Here is a 19,398-nt window from a genome sequence, read left to right as displayed (position 1 = left end):
TTAAAAGTGTCAGGACCAATAAGAGTGAGATATGATTTTCTTTTTACGCCAGAATCCCCCCCCCCCTCGTCTCGACCCCTTCATCTGCTCCTAAAGACGCCGGTCTGCAAACCAAACGTCTCCACTTGTTCCAGGGTCTCTACTGTACCTCCTCCTCCTCCTCCTCATCGTCGCCTAACTGATCTTTCATACACGATTAGGGCTCTCGACGTAAGAAGAAAAAAAGCAGGCAGACTTCATCCTTCTGCCGCCCTTACGGGATCACGTTTCCACCGTAAAAATGTCTGAACGATGAGGAAGACGATGAGAGAGAAGGATACAGAAAGGAGCATTGTTCTTCATCTGTGGGAAATACTTATTTAACAGCATTAAATCATGTTGATAAAGTGGTGCTGATCACAAAAACAGATCTCCAGGTGGTGACAGGGTGTCGTCCTATCTTACATTTCAGATGTTGTGGAGGGTTTGTGGGAAAAAAAAAAAAAAAAAAAGAAAGGTCACCTGGAACACATAAAAGCCGCCGGCCTTCATTTCCAAACCCAAGGCCTCGTCTTTCAACAAGCTATTTGCGTTCCCTCCACCGCAAAAAAACCCCCCCCCCCCCCCCCCCCAGTCCTTTTTCCCCTTTCACGCGGCTTTATCATGGCCTGATCTCAGGCGCGGGCGCTTATTTAAGTTTAAAAGCATTGCCACATTACCACTGACAGACTGTAAAAGAAGATTTATATCCCGTCCCGCCGCCGCGCTCCAGTCTGTTATTGTAATTCAGCGCTGAAGAAAGAGTTGTCATCGTGTCCTGGTAAATTTGGAGGAGGTGGATAAGTATGTGCCAGGTACTGTGGTTTGTTTTTTTTTGTTCTTTTATCAATTTCCACAGATTTTCTTAAAGGATCCCCCCCCCCCCGCTCGCTATATCAAAGCACCTGTAAGCGCAGGTCAAGGTTCTCCATATGCAATTCATCCTGTTTTTTATGCTGCAAACAGAAATCACTTTATTCAGCTCCCTGCTGAATATTATTGTTCTGACTATCAAACGTTTAAGGTTCCTTTTCCTGCAAAACAATACAATAAGACTGCTGTAAACCTTCTCTAACTACACATTTACACTGTAAGATATTTGAGATAAAGTAAAAGTAAACTGAAAACACACAAAATAGACACCACACTTCCCAAAAATAAGAATAAAAAGTGAAAAAAAAACATGATTTATTTAATATGTTACACAAAGTCTTACTTTATAATCAATCTAATTGTTCTGCAAGACAACTGATACCCACATTAATCATTTTAAATGTCAAACTACACTGACAAGTAATTTGGCCAAGAAGTAAGTAAACTAATAAAGAAACCATCAGTTATTTTGAACTGGATCCATTATGATCCAGATCTCCAGAGTCAGAACATTAAACAACACATGATTTGGTTTATTTAAGGGTTCATTTTAATTAAACTTCCTCATGAATACTACAATAAAGAGTCGTACATGTCGACACTGATTTGGAGGTTGAAAGACATCTAAATGTTTAGATTAGAACTGGATTAAATGTGGTTGAAAAGTTTTTTAGATGTTTAAGTTACAAAGTGAAAAGTCTAATCAGTATTTTATATAGTTGATAAAATGTGTGATGTTTATTTGCATCCTTGACATCTAGAAAACCCATTTACAACCAGATTTGAACTAAAAATGAATCAGTATGACTGTCATATACTTCACATCAATAATGTAAGTTATACAAAACATCCAAACCCGTTTCTAAAGGTCTCTATATCCCCTTTTGAAACACGTGTAACAGCAGATCTGAGATAACTTGATGACTCATGAAACTCTAACTGGGAATGAAAGGACACCAACTGGTACTTACAGTCGGCGGGGCTGAGTCCTCTGGCCGCTGAGATCATGGACAGGGTGGGGCTGCTGTGCACAGAGCGCAGGTAGTGCTCCATGTGAGGGTTGACGTACGGGTGCGGAGGGCTGAACGGAGAGTCGCCGGTCGCCACGGCGGCGGGCGAAAGGCGGATCAGGGAGATATCGGAGATGACGGGGCTGCCGGCCAAACCTGCAGGGCTGGAAGAGAGGAAAGAAAAGAAAAATGTGACTGATTGTGAGAATATTTTGCAACCGTTTTTGGACACAAAGCTGCTGTGACAACAAACCACCCTGCTCTGAGCTTGACCTCTGACCTCCCAGTGACTCAATGAAAGTGAAATTAAATAAACAAATAGGTCCTTTAAGAGCATTTCACATAAATAAATGTCAGTTTTTGCAGAGATTTTGGTTTGTTTTTGTGGAAACTGAACAATAACAGTTGGCAGTGACAGAAAATCTGAAGGAAGAAGACTTTATTTGATTGACAGGTGATCTCAGGACACCAACCAAACTTTAACTTTTACTTGAATTCAGGCATTAAACACACAGACAAACAGACAACAACTGAAACAGTCAATAAGGAAAGAAAGGAAATGTGTTTAGTAAAACAAAGAAAGCTGATTAAGTTAAATATGCACACTGAGATGAGAGGATTTCTTACAGTCAGAAGCATTTAAATCAGTTTAACCTCTCTGATAAGATGTTTACTATCCTAAAGCCGGACTTTTCTGCTTCCCTTTTTAAGACGGAGGACTTTAAATGCTGCTCTCTCTTTGATACGACCACCTGAAGCGTCTTCACACTCAACAAACTCCTGCGGCGAGTGTTTCCATCTGCAAACCTGATCCTCCTGCGAGCCCTCCACCTCCGCCACCTCGCTGTGTGTGTGTGTGTGTGTGTGTGTGTGTGTGTGTGTGTGTGTGTACACAGACAGACGTTGAGAGTGAGATCACGTCTAACGCGGCTCCTCTATCGAGCTTTTTGATCTGAGAGAGAGTCAGACGGAGGGGTGAGATCGAGGTTACAGGAGGAGGAAGCAGCGTTGTAACGGCGGATTACGCTTCTATCCACGGGGCATTCGTCTGCGTCATTTATCGGTGTTAGCTCATCTGGTTTGTTGTTTTTGCCAGACGAGCCCTGTAAAAGCAAAACTGACACCTTTAGAGTTTTCAAAAGGATCTATGACTCAGAGTTTGACACATTACATACTGGTGTTACTGTCTGACGTTACAATAATATCTGTTAAAAGGTGATTTATTGAGTTTAAAATAACAAGCAGTGTTACTTTGTAGTTTTCAGATTAGTTTCCTTGTGCAGCTACAAGCATTTAAATCCTGATAATGATCCTTTTATTTACATTTATTTTGGTTGGTTTATTGACACTACATTAAAGTCCTAAATTATGCAAATGTGCCGTTTTCCACATACACTGATACTTATATACTTACTTACAAATATTTGTTTCATACAAATATTTTAAAAATGATTTGTTTTCGGGAAGAAAAATAAACCGTGTCAACTACCAGCATGCAGGTCAGTTACATCTATTAACGAGGGGAGTCACATCCACCTGCTACATGACGCACATTTCCTAATTTGGACAGACATAAAGCTGAACTACTGACACATGAACAAGCTTCATGAACACTTTAATCGTAACACTTTAATTTTCTAAAATTAAAAGTTTAATGAAAACAAAAACAGGATAAGGATTAAGCCTCTTTCCACTTTTATTCGATTACAAATACAAATAATTTTGCTGCCTCAACAAATACAGATACAAATACAAATACTGGGCTCTCTGCACATCCTTAATACTTAACATGCAGTCCTCATGCATGCTTCACACCTCAGTGTGATAAAGTGGAAAACAATAAATATGATTTAGAATAAACACAAAATAAACTAAGTGTTCATGTTTTTTTTGCAGTCAATACATTTTTAAATCCATTTCTTGACCCGTTTCCTTTTCATGTTATCCTTTATTATAAATCATAGGGCTGCAACGGATTATTTTCTATATCGGGAAACTTGTGAAAAATACCCACCGCTATACGTCAAAGCCCGACGTGACATATCAGATTGCTTGTTTTGTTTAACCAAGCACCCCAAAGATATTAAATTTACTTTTTAATAATTTATCAGAGAAGAAAACCAGCAAATATTCACATTTTAGTAGCTGGTAGCAGCCAAATTTTTGCTTACTTCCTTACGTAAAATGATGAATCAGTTATTAAAACAGTTGCTGATTAATTATCAGTTAATGGACTAATCAGCTAATCAACTTATTGCTTTAGTGAAGACACTGATTGAGATCATTGTTTACAGCGACATCTTGAATTAATGATGCATAAAACTGGGTCAAGTTTACACACAACTTTATAAATCTGGTGAAAAAGTGCATTCAGAGCTGTTTGCATTTATGTACTAAACTTATTTTCATCGCTGTCGCCGTCGTTTTAAAAGTCCACCAACCTTTATCAAGATGAAGGCAGCAGCTGTATCATCGTCCGAACAACAGACTTTCACAAATCACTAAAATTTAAATCATAAAAGCAGACAACTAATGAAAAACAAATTTTAAAAAAAATGAAGCAAGGTCAAAGCTATCCTCGTCACACACACACACACACACATAAAAAAAACCATATCTCATCACCAGTTATTAATTGCGCTGAAATGTGCTGATCTCACGTTTCACCAGCGCAGCTTCAAAGAGTCGCCTCCGAAAACCAAACGTCACCGTCAGCAGAAAAACCGTGTGAAAGTTTTTCCAGAAGTGATGATCAGAATGTTTTTCTGTCTCGTGGAGGCTTCGGGGTCGTGTTAAACTGTTTTAATACAATAAACTTTCAACATGAAAACTATTGATTGATGGATTTTTTATCTGTTATTGTGAGTTTTATTGGATTCATCGTTCTCCAGATTTCTTGCGTCTGTCTTTCTTCTGTGTTTACCAGATTATTTCTGTCTGTTACCTGGCTACTTCATTAAAAATACACACTCTCCATCATCCAACACCCAACAAAGGCTTTATTACCTCGCAGCCAGATTGATGGATTGCATCACGAGTGAGGCAATGTTTTTCTTTCTCTCTGTGCTGAAGATAAAGATCTGATTTTCTCTCCCCCCCCCCCCCCACAAAAAAAAACCATAATCAGCCCCCTCAGTTGGTTTTAATTATTAATGCTCTCATCATGTAACAGCCTGCAGGTGAGCGCTGTCTGTCTTTGAATCCGGTCTAAGAGGGTTTGTTTACTGTGATAACAAGCTCCAACAATCACAGTCTGATTCATACGAGGTGTTTGAATATTTCTCTCTGTGCGTGCAGCCTGAGATGTTTTGTTTAAGCTGCTCCTTAAAGACGGGGGGAACACGTAGGAACCGGAGCTGATCCTGAGAGAGAAAGAGTCATGTAATATTCAGATATTCAGAAGATGTCTGGCTGCGGGTGAGTTTTCTGGGCGTCTGCGCGGCGCCGGGCAAACACAATGCTCGACCTTCAGAGCGTATCCTGGTTCGGCGCCGGGCGGCGGGCTAAGACGAGAGAGGGGAGGGGTTTTTATTGTCGGAGAAGCTTGAAGCTCACGAATGCGTTTTGCACATTTTATACCGGCGCGTAACGAAGGGGCTCATTTCCCACGCGATGTGTTTCAGCTCATCAGTTTTCTTATTCAAACACAACAACAACAGTTTTACAAAGCAGAATATCAGAGGTGTGTTTATCAGCTTGTGGTGGAGTTCATCTGCTCCCTGGTGGCCAAAAACAAATCAATGAACGCAGCTTTAACCTGAATCTAAACACCTTTTTAAAGGTTTAAAAAATAACTATGGACTTCATTTGAAAAGTCAGGCTTTCTGCTGTTATTCTAGTCATTTATCATGTAAAACATCAGTAAAGTGGTTTCACTTTACAAAACTAGCTCATAATTTGTGTGCTTGAGTCCTGTCAGTTTTCCTGTTCACTTCAACACTGAGTGTTTCTCTTCTACGTCTAGTGTCCATTAGTTTGCTCCTGCTTAATTAAAACTCTGTTAAAGATGCTCTATGTAAGAATTGTGAAGCAATTTACATGTATAAATTGTTTTTTATTGCCAATGAGTGAACGTATTGTAACGTAACTTAACGTTAACCTTAACAGTCGCCTGTATCAGCCTGTGGACTGATTTCTATGTGAAGGGCCGTTTTTTTTGCATGAAAATTCAAAGTATGTGATGTCTTTTGCGTGCTCTCAAGTGGCTCACCTCTGCGTCAACAAAGGTGCAACACTTGCTAACGTTAGCTTAGAAATAGAGTCTGCTAATGTCAATAAACGACCCAACACAACACAGCGTCAGGTAAGCTAACGTTACTGCACAGCATGTGAGATATATTGTGCTATTATGGTTGTAGCTGGCTAACGTTAGCGCCGCTGCTTGACAGAGTGCTGACTGCAGCTACCGGTGTCATTAACCAGAAGGAATTTCTGACTCTTACATATTGCACCTTTAAATCTTTTTGGTTGACAGTACCTATAATTATAATTTAAAGAGGCCAAGTAAAGTTTGTTTAATTCATATTTCAGTCACACTCGGCTGACGTCTCCTTACTCGTCAACCTCTAACTGTTCCCTTGTTCCTGAAATGTAAACGTCTTCTCTCTCCACCGTTTCAATGAAACACATCTGGACGACGGCAGCAGCGAGGCCACATGTAGCTAAAAAAAAGTCCCCGACACTTTAACATTAAATGTAATTTTACTGGTGAGCTTTAAAGGAAGTTAATCAGTCATGACGCCTCTCACACCTCCTGGCAGACATTACCTTATTCTCCGCTCTTTTTTTTTTTTTTACTGCTGTTTACATTTGTTTTTAATGGCACGCACTGCGGCAGGTGCTAACATCATATCAATGCCATTAATGAGGTGTATGGCTTTATTACCGTGTTTAAACACATGTTCAGCAAAAGAATGAATCCAGGGCTGCAGAAATATATGATGAAAATATAGTATATAATATATATATATATATATATATATATAATATAATATAGATACTGACTGTTGGTTGCTTGTAATGTTGCTGATGAAGCTTTTTCTATCTTGATACAGAAGATAAAAGATAATATTTTAAGATAGTGTCTATTGTTTTGGCTCCATAACATGTATTTCTGTGACTGTTTTTTATTGATTTGTTTGCTCCTCATCTGTTAAAATGATTAGTGCAAAAGACAAAAGATCCGAGATGCAAAAACTGCCTAAAAAGCACAATTTTGTGCATTTCGTGCTGAGGTCTCGTTCTGTTTTGGAACATCATGTACAAAAAGCTCAGCTGTGTCTGTAACAGGGTCACCACTCGGCACAAATGTGGCAAATTCATATTAATATGTCCTCTATATGAACATGTTGGTGTTGTGACTTATTGAGACACTACTATAAAGTGTAAAAAGTGAATTAAATGCATTCAAGAGCGCTTAATAAGTCATATAATGTGAAGTAAGCGAGCCGTCACGCTAAAATAACTTGCTTATGTTTAACATTGTGCTGAATAGATCCAGCAAAACTACTTTATCTTGTTTATGTGACTTCTCCTGTAAAGCCTGTAGATTCAGGAAATACATATACAAAATTAAAGATAAGATATTAAATTAAAACGAGTACAGTAAAGCCACAACGTGTTACCACATCGAATTATAAATGAGCTGCAAACATGTTTTTAATCTGCTGTAAAACGGTAAGTTTTGACTTCTATTGACTGAAATTTTGGCCATTTGTGATATTATACAGCTTTATTTAGATATGCAACAATTGTTTTTTAATTATTGATTAATATGTTGTGTTTTTTTTCCAATTTTGCAACTTCCCCGAGCCCAAAGTAGCATCTTCTAACAGCTTATTTTGTCTGAACAAAAGTTAAACATGAAGAATTTACATTTTCAGTGATTTAAAACTGAGAAAAGCTGCAAATCTTCACATTACTTAAAACAGTTAATCACTTATGAAAATAGTTGTTTAATTTTCTGTTGATCAATTTATGAGCTTTAGCTTTATTCAGATATGTGTGATTGTGTTTGAACATTAACTCGTGTGTGTACATTCCTCTTCAGTGTGTTTGTACCTGCTGTACGAGTGTTTGTGTGTTTCTTATCGTGTGTGTGTGTGTGTGTGTGTGTGTGTGTGTGTGTGTGTGTGTGTGTGTGTGTGTGCGTGTGTGTGTGTGTCCCGTGGCTTTCTTCTTCTCGGCGACACCAGAGATGAATTACAGCGTGACAGTGTGAGTCTCGTCTCTGGTGTCGGGCTCCGGGAGCTCTCTCTCTCTGATTTAGATAAATCACGCCGTCCAGTCCGGCGTGCGGCTGAATAAACTTCCACTGTAGGTTTATGAGTCTGCTGCGTGAAGCGGATGCCTCAAACTTAACAGGCAACAACTCCTCCACCCCCTCCTCCTCCTCCTCCTCCTCCTCCTCCTCCACCCTAAACCCCTCTGAATGCCTTCTTCCTCACAGCCGCATGCAGAGGAAGAAATGACCTAGATAGAAACAAACAGATCACGGTGCCGCAAATCACGGCCTCCTTAAAAAGCCATTTCATCATCTCATCCTCCAGTTTTGTTTTGTCCTCAAAAGCTGGACCGAGAAGACCTCGACTCTGAATTTTTCATATGCTGCTTTTTTAAAACATTAGTCATCTGAAAAAAACTTTCTTTCTGGAAGAGGTACGCGTACAAACGCAGCCCCTGAAGCGGTGATGAATCTGTCACTCCAAGAGCAGAAAAATAAAAGTATCCGAGAGTTTCACGAGCTGATTCTGGAGCTGCAGAATCGCTTTATAACATCTGCTTTCTGGAGTTGAGAGTTTGATTCATTACTAAAAATGCTGTTTGTTTCAAGATTAATCCACATATGCAGACTTCATCTACTGTGCAGTTTGTCAGTTGGAGGCTGAATCATCCAGCTCAAGACTTCTGTCCTGCAGAGGTTCGCTGTGTTTTTCTGACGCTAACAGAGCAAAACGGAGCACAAATAAAGTTGTTTATAGTGTAAAACCTCCTCCTAGATTTTGTGAAATTTTGAGTGAGTGCCTCTTTAATATTTCTGGGAAAAACGTTTCATACAAATAACTTTTTAACAGCTGATTCTTGTTTGTTTAAACAAAGTTTCTTGGCCGCAAAATCAGCAAAGTTCTTACTCACCAAAACATCATCTTAGTGACAAATGTTTAGGATCAAAAACTCCTGCACACTGTCCATCACTTTTATTCACCTTCATCAAGATATAAAGACTTTTTGATTAAAGTCTGAGGACTGAAACATCATCGATTAATGAGTACAAGTGATGGACAAACTAAATTCTCTTAAAATTGTCGACTGTTCTTAAGCAACAAACTTATTAAATTAAACTAAAATAAAACAGAAATCAAATGTGAAATTTGGTATTTGATAAAATGTTTACATAGTTTGGTTGGTAGTTAAACAAAAATTTGTATAAATAACCTCAGTGTTTTTAAATCCTGGTTCTGGCTTCACAGTGAATTTCATACTGGAGCCTCAGTTCATATGAATAAAGATTTCTGTCCTTTCTTTATTTTTTGCTCAGTTACAGTCTTACAGTCTATTTTTTAATGTAATTCTCATGGATCACATCTCTTACTAACATAAATCGATAAAGTCTGAGGTGAGAACTGGTTTGTGCAGGTTGAATATACCTCATGATACTGAGATGAATGTTGCTTTATTATCTGATCTGGAGGCACTTTTCCAGTGTCAAACCTTAGTTATAAAACCAACATTATGTCAGTTTTGTGCTCACATGATGCATATTCCTAAAGAAATCAGTGTTTAATTAAACTACTACACAGCAAACCTGGCCCTCTCTAGAGCCAGTGTTTGGTTTGTCCCTTCTGGGCTACTGTAGAAACCCTTAACCCTAATTAAAAGGGCTCATTCTAAGGTAACGAAAACACAACGATTCTTATTTTCAGGTGATTAAACACGAACTAAAACATACTTATGAATATTAAATTCCGCGCTACGCTGAATTCTACAAACTGGTCCTTTAAGGATGAACAGAAACTCTGCACTAAACAAACAGTCAGAGTGTTTCAGGAGGACTTTTGAACTCTGAGCTTCTCTGCAGGAAGCTGCAGGTTTGGTTGACGGTTCCTGTAGAGATGTTGGTGTTGAGGACAAGAGATGCTGACAGCTGAGACTGTGTTTGTGAATATGTTTGTAGTTTGTGTGAGTTTTATTCTTCTACAGTCACAGATGTAAAAACACTTTCATCCTCTGACAAACTGACTTCACTGAGACAACAAAGAGGAATCATGTTTTTATCTTGTTTCAGTGAACCTTTAATCTTTTGATCAGCTTCCAGTTAAATTAAGGCGCTTTCACTCCTGCCTGGTTTGGTCTGAACTTTCAGACTTTTCAGTTTGATCCGAACCTCAGTCCGACCGACGGAGACGGTCTCAGTCTGGATCAAACTGAACTGTGGTTTGGTTCGTTTTACCAATTACAGGAAGTTCCGGCAGGTTATCGTCAGAACCAGAAAGAGGAAAAATGAGCCGCAGTAGCACACGAGAAAACTTGTATTTCAGAGAGGATGAGAGGACAGGAGAGCAATACCACCTGAACATAAAGAAACTGTATAGTATTATAGTATAATATTATGGCAACACAATGAATCTGTTCATTCAAACAGAGATAGAAGGGCACCTGCTGAACTGACAACACGCCAGCGTCAGACACACGCCCGTCTACAAACCAATCAACATCAAGTATAGTTGCTGGTGACGACCAGACGCTGATAGGTCATGTAAAGTTCTTTAGTGCGCTGCATAACTACAATGTGAAACCAAACCAAATCAAATCAATTGTTTACAGTGTAACAAACAGGAACGTTGTTTCAGACTTTCAGGTGTGAAAACACTCTAAATCTCACCTGTTCTTGTGACGTCACCCTCTGTGTACACGTGTATACTGACTGTGAAGGAACCAATCAGAGTCCACCTTCACTTTCATTCAGGAGACCCTGATGTTGTTGGATCTGTCAGGTGGAGCAGTGACTCCCTTAAAACATTAACAACCACCTCTGTACAACATGTACAGCTGGTCAATCTACAAACAGAGTAAAAGCATCTGAGAAGCCAGTGAATCAATTTGTATCTGACGCATTCTGGCCTAATTATGAAAAAGTGTTAAAACGTACATAAGCTTTACTGCGTCCAATACGTCTATGGAAGAAATTAGTTGTTCTCCCAGTCACCTGACACAGAGGGAACCAGCAGCTCCAGTGATTTTAGCACATATGAGCAGTTTGTTCAACCAATGAATGTGTGTGTGAGAAAGATGCTAAAAATCTTGTCTTGTGTGTTACCTATAGGGCGATTTATCTGTGTACTTGTGTTAGTTTTTTGAAGCTGTTAGTTCAACTGTTGCTGTAACTAAACCTCTAAAGTTTACATGTTTTCTTTGTTCAGTCACTGAACAAACAGCCGTCCTGATCTGCATGTAGTTGGGGATAGTAGTCACAGATTTGTGATGTGGCCGACAGAAACTCATCTGTGTGGCTAAGTGGAAACAAAAGTGTATTAAATCACATCTGAATTTTATCGAGACACTTGAAATGACACCCGGAAACGGAGCCTATGATCGAATAATCTAACACAGACCATCTGTCTTATCTGTGTCTGACCCCCGGTCTGTCTCCGCTGTGTCACACACAGAGCTGGACGTGTCCTTTCATCACTCTCTCAGACCAGATCCAGATATACGAGTCTCAGTACGCAGGTCTGCCACAGATCTCCTCTCAGCCTCTAACATGTTTGGTGGCTTCAAGCTCTGCTGCATCTGCAGAGACGCCGTCACCCCCCCCCCCCCCCCCTCCCTCCCTCGTGCTCTTCCTTGTGCCTCGTCCTGCAACTTCCTCGCCTCACTGTCGTTTGCCGGCGACGGCGAGGGAAGGAAAAAGCAGTATCCGTTGAAAAAAGGAAGAAAAAAAAGCGGCTTCCCCTCTGCTGCTTTTTATGACAGGCTTGACAAAATAACCAGCCCTCTCATTACGCTATATGCAAACAATGATAAAGGGGACGGCGCGGAGATGTCATGTTAGACAATCCAGGAGGGGACCTCTGACACGCTGCCACGAGTGTATAATAAAGTGCCGCACCAGGCGACAAATGACACCGCACTTAATTTGCTGCGCAATGTTCCTGTAATTAGGTGAATTTGGCACAGGCAGGGGGGAGCGACAGCTAGATCAAGGTTTTGATGAATTAGGGGTCCACTGTCAAGATCAAATCACATTAATCAAGGTGGCCGAGTCCGCGGACAGGCGCCCCCCCCCCCCTCCCCCTCCTTTCCACTCCCCCGCCCTCCACTTTCCCAGCCGGCGTGATGAATAGCCCTGCTTCCGCCAGGCGCGAAGTATGCATCACTATCAAATCTGTGAATTTAAATGTAAGAGTACTATTTGGAGAATTCTATTGACTTTTTTTTTGTCCCGGCGCCAGTTTTTCTTTTGTGATAAAGTAACTTTAAACTCGACGACAGGAAGCTCGTTGTTCTGTTTCAAAGTGTGTCACAAACTCTGCTGCATAATATAAAAGCCTCACAGTTCTGATGCTGCTGCAAACATTTATAAACCATTTATAAACCATTTATAAACCATTTATAAACATTTATAAACCATTTATAACCATTTATAAACCATTTATAAACATTTATAAACATTTATAAACCATTTATAAACCATTTATAAATGTGTTAAGAAAGAACAACTCACACTCCTGTTGTTGGGATATTAATTCATAAAGTTGCAATAATAGTATAATCATAAAGTTAAGCGACTTATGTCCATGTTTTCTACGGTTATACCTTCATATTTCTGATGTGAAATCACTGTAATACACTCTCACCTGCATAACCCCACAACAAACAAACAGTTTTCACCAAAATAAAACAAGATATCTGAGAAAACAGTCTCACCACACGGTCCGTTTAGTAGCTTCTCTCATCAGCAGATGAAGTCAGTTGATGGAATTGAAGTTGTCATTGAGTTATGGATTTTTTTAGATCCTGTTTTTTTAGAGTAATTTAAGGGCTTCTCGTCCACGTCGGCTTAAAAGTTGAGGTTCAAAGTTACTTCTTGACCTTGAAAACAACTCAGTCTGCTGATTAGTCCGGGTGAAAATTATGTTCACTTTTTTCATAAAAGCATGAAACTTGGCACACTTGTACAGTTTGGGGCCCTGAACATTTTCAGAAACGGAGCCATCGCAAAAACGCCTCGTGGTCGCCATGGCGACCAATTTACTCTCCGCCATAACCTAATTATATATATATTGCATCATATCTCCTGAACCAAACATGATAACACAGAAAAAGTGACGTCTACCCCCATGTTTTAGTGGCCGAGGATTACAATGATACCATATACAACATCATAAACTGTTCAGGTTAATAGTTAATGGTGAATTCATTAATGCTACAGTATAGGAATATCAAGGCTAGACTTTATAAAATCATGTCTGTTGCATGTTGGGTAAACTTTTAAAAGCTTGAATGTCCTATATATGACGATTTGAACGTCCAATATAGCAGCAAACAAGTATTTGCTATGTAAATATATGGTGGAGTGATGGCGTCCTGAGCAGAGAATGAAGTCACACTCCCTCTGTATATGTTGTTATCTGAGCTTCTATGTTCTTTGTTCAGATGAACATCATGTGATTCGATCAAAAGCTCCAGAAAAGCTAACAAAAAACACTCGCAAGGAGAACAAGATATATTATAAAGTCTCTGCAAGCTTATTTTTTATTGTGTCCTGAAATAAACTGCAACCAAAAACACATTCAACTATCAACAACACTGATGTATGTAGATGCTGAAGACTTCTGGCTTAAATACTGGTATTATATTTCAATAAAAGTAAGAAAACATGAGTTTCGGTGCTCTGATGCTTCCTAATGGAAATAACAAATCTGCAAAGTTGAATTTTGCACAGTGTTGTGTACAACACACTCAGTTTCCCTTCCAAACTGAATTTCCCTCAGGAAAATAAATGAAGCCCACAGCAGCCTGGAAGTCGGACTCAACCACCAGCGCTGCAGCAGCAGCAGCAGCACCAGCACATGCAGCCTGTACGGTGACCTCTATACTCTGGGAGTTTAATTATCGCACTAGCTCGGGGGCAACACGGCCTGCACCACACAGATTAGCTCCACAACAAGCCATTAATGAATATAAAGAGGTGCTGGATGCTGATGGAGGGGGGGAGGTAGGGAGGGAAGGGAGGGGAGGGGGGGCTGGATGTATTATGTCATCAGTGATGGATCCGGTACTGCCGATCGCTGCTAATGGAGCGAGCTGCAGATTGATACGAGCCAACTGGCAGAGATTTATTTATTTTTTACCTTTAGTACCGTAGTTAGAATCACATCTCAGCTACTTGTAGTCGACTTTATTTCCATTTTCTGCTACTTTATACTTCTCTTCCTCCATGTTACAGAAGGAAATGTGGTACTTTTTACTCCACTACATTTATCATTTAGGATTCCTGCAACTTTTCTGGCCTGTACAATGAAATACAGTCTGTTTGCAACTTGTCATCCCAGGTTGTTTATTATGTAAGACTAAATTATCAACCGGCACAAAGCTGGCAACTGCCTCAGAGCCAAATAAAGCTTCAGTTGGGTTTCTGGTAATTTGATTAATTGCAATTTAATTACACAATTTAAATACACTATTCATCTTGTGGTCCTGTCTTACTGTTTAAAATCTTATGATATAAACTATGATAACATGTAGACTACAGTATAACCTGCTGTGTGTCCTGTACTGGACTTAAAAGGAACTTAGAGGCGACAGACTACATACACAACGCACACAGGATGGTGATTGTTGGGGGTAAATGGGGGCTAAAAGCAAATTGTTGCCCAGAACACCAAAACATATTAATCCGGCCATGTTTGCATCATTTCAGTCGACCAAAGAAGTGTTTTCATTTCCCTCAAAACTTCTCAGATTGTTTCATCTGAATAATTAAGAGCCAGAGAAAACCAAACTATCCAACATTTCTAAACAAAAAAGCAACTTTAAGAAATATTTTCCACTTAAAAGGAAAAGAAAAAAACACAAATAAAAACTTAATTCTACCCAGCCAGTGAAAACAGTTTGATAATAAATCCTCTGTGGCTCTGGAGGAACTTTGTCACGTCTGAGAAAAATACATCACATGAACTGATGTACTAACAAGTATTGTCTGAATTGTCGTCCAAAAACAAAATCAAAGTTTAGTTTATTTTGACTCAATCCCACAAACACAGTCCAGCTGCCAGAAATACTCACTAGAGCACCAAACATGGATTCATCCGCCGCTGAAAATAGTCCTAAACAAATGAACTATTTTCTCCTGGTTGTTTGGTTTAAAACGACTGTACAGTTAACCAGCTGTTTGAGGGAATTAGAGGCTTTTAAAACATGAAACTATTTATATTTTACACTGTGGTACTTTTATCTTAAAGTAAAAAAAGTCTAAATCTGTGTCTCAAATCGCATACTTCTGTTAGTACACTATATATTACTGGTGTAGTGCGCGAATTTCTACAGGGTAGTGTCGTCTCAAATCAAACACAGCCGTTGTGCACTTACCGGAAATGACGATCGCAAATTAGCATTAGCTAGCGTTAGCATCAAGCGGCAACCTCTGGGGCTGTAAGATGAAGCCAATGTGGAAGTGCCAAAAACTGCAGTTCCTTGAACGACCACTTGAGGCTCCAAAAGCGAGTCAATCCCATAGACCTCCATGTTAAAATGCCCAACTTTACAACAGAAATAAACATGTTTACAGCCTGGTACAAACAACGGTTTTGGTCTCTGTAGCTAATTTCCTCTTTCATGACAACTGTACGGGGGGTGAATGTTTTTATAACTCACCCGTTTAAGTTTTATTAAGCTGTAAAGTTATGCATAATGAAGGACTTGGCTGCTTTGAGTGACAGGTCCGCCAGCCGCTAGATGGCTTGTTTCAGCCGTTCGGCCCCGCCTCTTTGCCCGTTTTTGATTGGCTGGGAGTTAGGCAGCGTCATGCACTGCCAAGATGGCGACGGCCGGAGCGGCTCACTTTGAGCTTCAAAACCGCTCTTCAGAAACCAACGGGTGACGTCACGGTAACTAACGTCCATATTTTTATACAGGCTATGGTTAGCATTCGCGTTATTGTTCGCGCTACCAAATCATTACAGACTGCTAAACTAACCCAAAAAAACATACCGATGGCTTATATCTGACGACAGTATAGTGCTGCTTAGTGCTAGAAACACATATATAACTTACACTTGTATAATGTGGTGATGTTCACCGTAGTTACAACGTACTCGGCCGCCATTTCCTGCTTGAAAAGTGGTCCCTCCCCTTCCGCTACGTAGCCAAGATGGCGACCATTGAGGGCGAGAAGTGTCCATAGTTCCACACTCAACTTTTTGACTGTTTTAAGTGCATTTTTCCATACTTCTCAGTGTGAACGCACTTATGCACTCAAAATGTTAAGTGTAGGTACAGAAGTGAAGCGATTTGAGACGTAGCATCAACTCTTTCTTTTTAAACGACGCTCGACTTCTTACAGTATTCACGGCTCACAGATCTCTCGCTAGAAGCTCCAGCTGATTGGATGCCTTGCTCAGAGGCACCTCCTCCACTATTGAGGAAGATTTTTATCACTTTTCTCACAGAGATTTTTTCCAGCAAACCAACTTCAGACAGCGAGCATCAGAGTGTTTCATCCCCCGACGCTTCCAACCAACACAACATTACCCACATAAGCAAACTGTATCGGAAACAAGGGGCTGCAGAGGGAAAAAAAATGTCTGAACTAGCATTGATTATTCACTTTGGAAGTCAGCATGTTGTCATCTGCTTTTGATATTGAACTTGGCAAATGCTCAGCTCTCATCAGCACCAGCTCACATGCACTCTCAAGCTCTCTGTGCTGTTACAGTAGTAACAACATCAAGAAGATCCGACGCTTAAAGTTGGTTCAACCTGCGTCTCGTTCGTCCAACTTATGATGTGAAAATATTTACTGTAAAAGAAAAAAATTTAAAAAAAAAAGAAGGCCACTTACCCGTGCATGGCGTGGAGCGCGTGGGGCTCGTAGTGGTATCGTCCCTCGTGATGGCGCATGTCAATCGGTATCGGCGTGTGGAAGGTGGGGAAGATGTGGTGGGGGGCTGCGAGAAAACAGAAAAAAAGCAAAGAAGAAGACAGAGTTAGATGAGGAAGGGAGGGAGGGAGGGAGAGGAGGGAGAGGAGACTTCAAAAAAAGAGCTTGCCTTTCAAAAAAAAAAAAAAAAAAAAAAAGAAATTTCAAAGGCAAAAGGGCTACAATAAAGCAACATGAATTTCAGAGCAAGCTGAGCACTTTTGTGTAAAATATTGGCACTATCACACAAGAGAAGTGGAATAAATAAATAATCAAAGTCGTCCTAAGAAATCCTACATCTTGAACATAAAAGATATCCAACCGGGCTTTTGACAAAGACCTGCAGCTAGACGCTCTTTGAACTAGACGGGATGATGGACTGTGTGGAGGGAAGCTGCAGCCCCGACTCAAACCAGGACTGACAGCGCTGGGAAAAAGCTTTCTTCTGCTTCGCCCTCTTCCCGTCCAAACAGCCCTGAGTCTCCTCCGGAGCTGCTGAAGAGCACGAAACACAGCTGAAAACCCCCTGAACTGAATCCACGCATGACGGGCATGAATCCCATTATATGATTCTTGTCTGTTTTGTCCTCATGGTTGTTTTCAGGATTTAATTATTCCCTAAAAATGAATTTCTGGTCTTGTTTTGTGTTTCTATGGTTGCGAAAATCATGGACACCTGCAGTAAAGTGCTCCAGTGTTTTAGTATTGTTCTCTCATATGGTTGAGAGAGACAGATTTTTAAAAAATGACGGTCAAAATCAAAGCAACAGAGGCCACAATATCCTGACTTTTAGTCCCTAATGTGGGTCAAACTCCAACAACACTGGATCCTACATTTCCCATAATGCAACTGGAGTCTTCAGTGTCTTTGCATTTAACCCTTCCTGCCTGGAAAACATCTTTCAAACTCACACACCTGCTTGTAACACATAAATCTGCAGTCATGTCCAAGCTGATATAACCCTGATGACATCACTATGACATCACCAGGGTTATTTTCCTCCTTCAGAGCGCCAGAAAACATTATGCAACTGTTTTTTTTTCAGATGACTGATCTTCATTTGTGCAATTTCAGTGTAGATGAATCTGTTTTTTTGTTTTTTGTTTCATCGTTTAGTCAGAAAATCGACTCAAATGTCTTCTAATGTTTTATATATTCAGTTTTCAGCTCTACGTTACAGCACCGGTTGATTTAAAAACATTAATTCAGCCTCATAACTGTCGACGACCTTAAAACAAACTGATTTTAAGGACTGTTGGATTATTTTCAGCTTATTAAATGATGTATTTCCTGTTATAATGTGACTGAGGAGCCTATTAGAGTCTAAATAGATGTTAAGAGTATCTGAAAGAAATAAAAACATTCAGGTCCGAACTGTCTTCTCTTTTTCTTTCTCTAACAAATTAGAGTGAGTTTCCTGCTGGATGGAGTTTACAGATCGACTCCATGACAGTTGTAAGCAGTTTGGAGTATCTCATGTATCACATTTAATCAGTTATATAATGAAAAACAGGTTTTTTTTATTTGTCCACAACACATAATCTTTTTTTTGTGCGCTCGAAGGCAAAAAATATGTCAAACAACCGTGGAGATGAAGCCCAGGTTCTGCGATTAAAGGTGCGCGTTTCGTTTCTGCTTCCAATTTAACGCGTCTACGTAAGCCGTCTGTCTTTACGAGCTTTGTGTGTTTCATCGTGTATCCTTTTAATTGCCCTTTTTATTTCTCATTAAAACCCTGTTTTCCTTTTTTTGCGGATTCTTCTCGGACCTGGGAAGTTTTTCCCCCCAAAACATCAGAACTAATTAAGTGTTGCCACAGAAAACCACAGAAGATGTCGTGTCTTTATTTTACCACCATATAAACGGAGCCTTTTGGGGTCTTTAACTGACTTTATGGAGTTATGTTTCTTGTTAACATTTTTCTCAGGTTTTTTATTTTTTTTATTTTAGAAAAACTCCATGAGGGCATTGCCTAACTCTCTCTCTCTCTCTCTACATTTCTCTCATCATCTCCTCCCTCGCTCGCCCTCTGTACAGTTTTCAGATCCGGTTAATTGCAACCTGGTGTGTCTCATCTCCGAGCTGCCGGATCGGAGAAGATGAGAAGAAGCGAAAGACGGAAAAAGGAGGGGAGAGGTGAGCCAGCTGATCTCTGGATTGCATTAAAATTCTTCTCGTGTCACACACACACACACACACACACACACACACACGCTCTAGCGGGAATCTCGCAGGGGTGACCTGGGATTTCGGAGCGGAGAGAGGGGTCAGGGCCACGGATCATTATCTGCTCTCGGGCCGAGCGTCGGGAGGGGATACGGGGGCCTCCCGGGGGCTCCCTGGGGTCCCGAGACCTG

General features: G+C 40.2%; 2 protein-coding genes across 4 annotated transcripts in view; one reads left to right on the top strand and one right to left on the bottom strand.

Moving 5' to 3' along the window:
- Window positions 1–19,398, bottom strand: part of LOC121891816 (zinc finger protein GLI2-like) — an 83,811-nt gene that overhangs the window by 29,483 nt on the left and 34,930 nt on the right. For 2 of the 3 annotated variants that reach the window (XM_042404419.1, XM_042404420.1), the window contains 2 exons: window positions 16,963–17,068; window positions 1,863–2,065 (listed from right to left, as the gene is read on the bottom strand). In XM_042404419.1, coding sequence (XP_042260353.1) covers window positions 1,863–2,065; window positions 16,963–17,068 — 309 coding nt within the window. Of the gene's footprint in view, window positions 1–1,862; window positions 2,066–16,175; window positions 16,247–16,962; window positions 17,069–19,398 lie in introns of those variants that run through there. The other variant, XM_042404421.1, reaches the window with a different exon arrangement.
- Window positions 19,095–19,398, top strand: part of LOC121891820 (ras-related protein Ral-B-like) — a 187,597-nt gene continuing 187,293 nt past the window's right edge. The window contains exon 1 of the mRNA XM_042404427.1: window positions 19,095–19,177. The gene's annotated coding sequence lies outside the window, so the exon portion shown is untranslated. The remainder of the gene's footprint in view (window positions 19,178–19,398) is intronic.

This window comes from Thunnus maccoyii, chromosome 24 (assembly GCF_910596095.1).
Source record: "Thunnus maccoyii chromosome 24, fThuMac1.1, whole genome shotgun sequence".
Taxonomy (NCBI): domain Eukaryota; kingdom Metazoa; phylum Chordata; class Actinopteri; order Scombriformes; family Scombridae; genus Thunnus; species Thunnus maccoyii.
The sequence above is the reverse complement of the archived record's forward strand: the minus strand, read 5'-3'. Positions and strand labels throughout refer to the sequence as shown.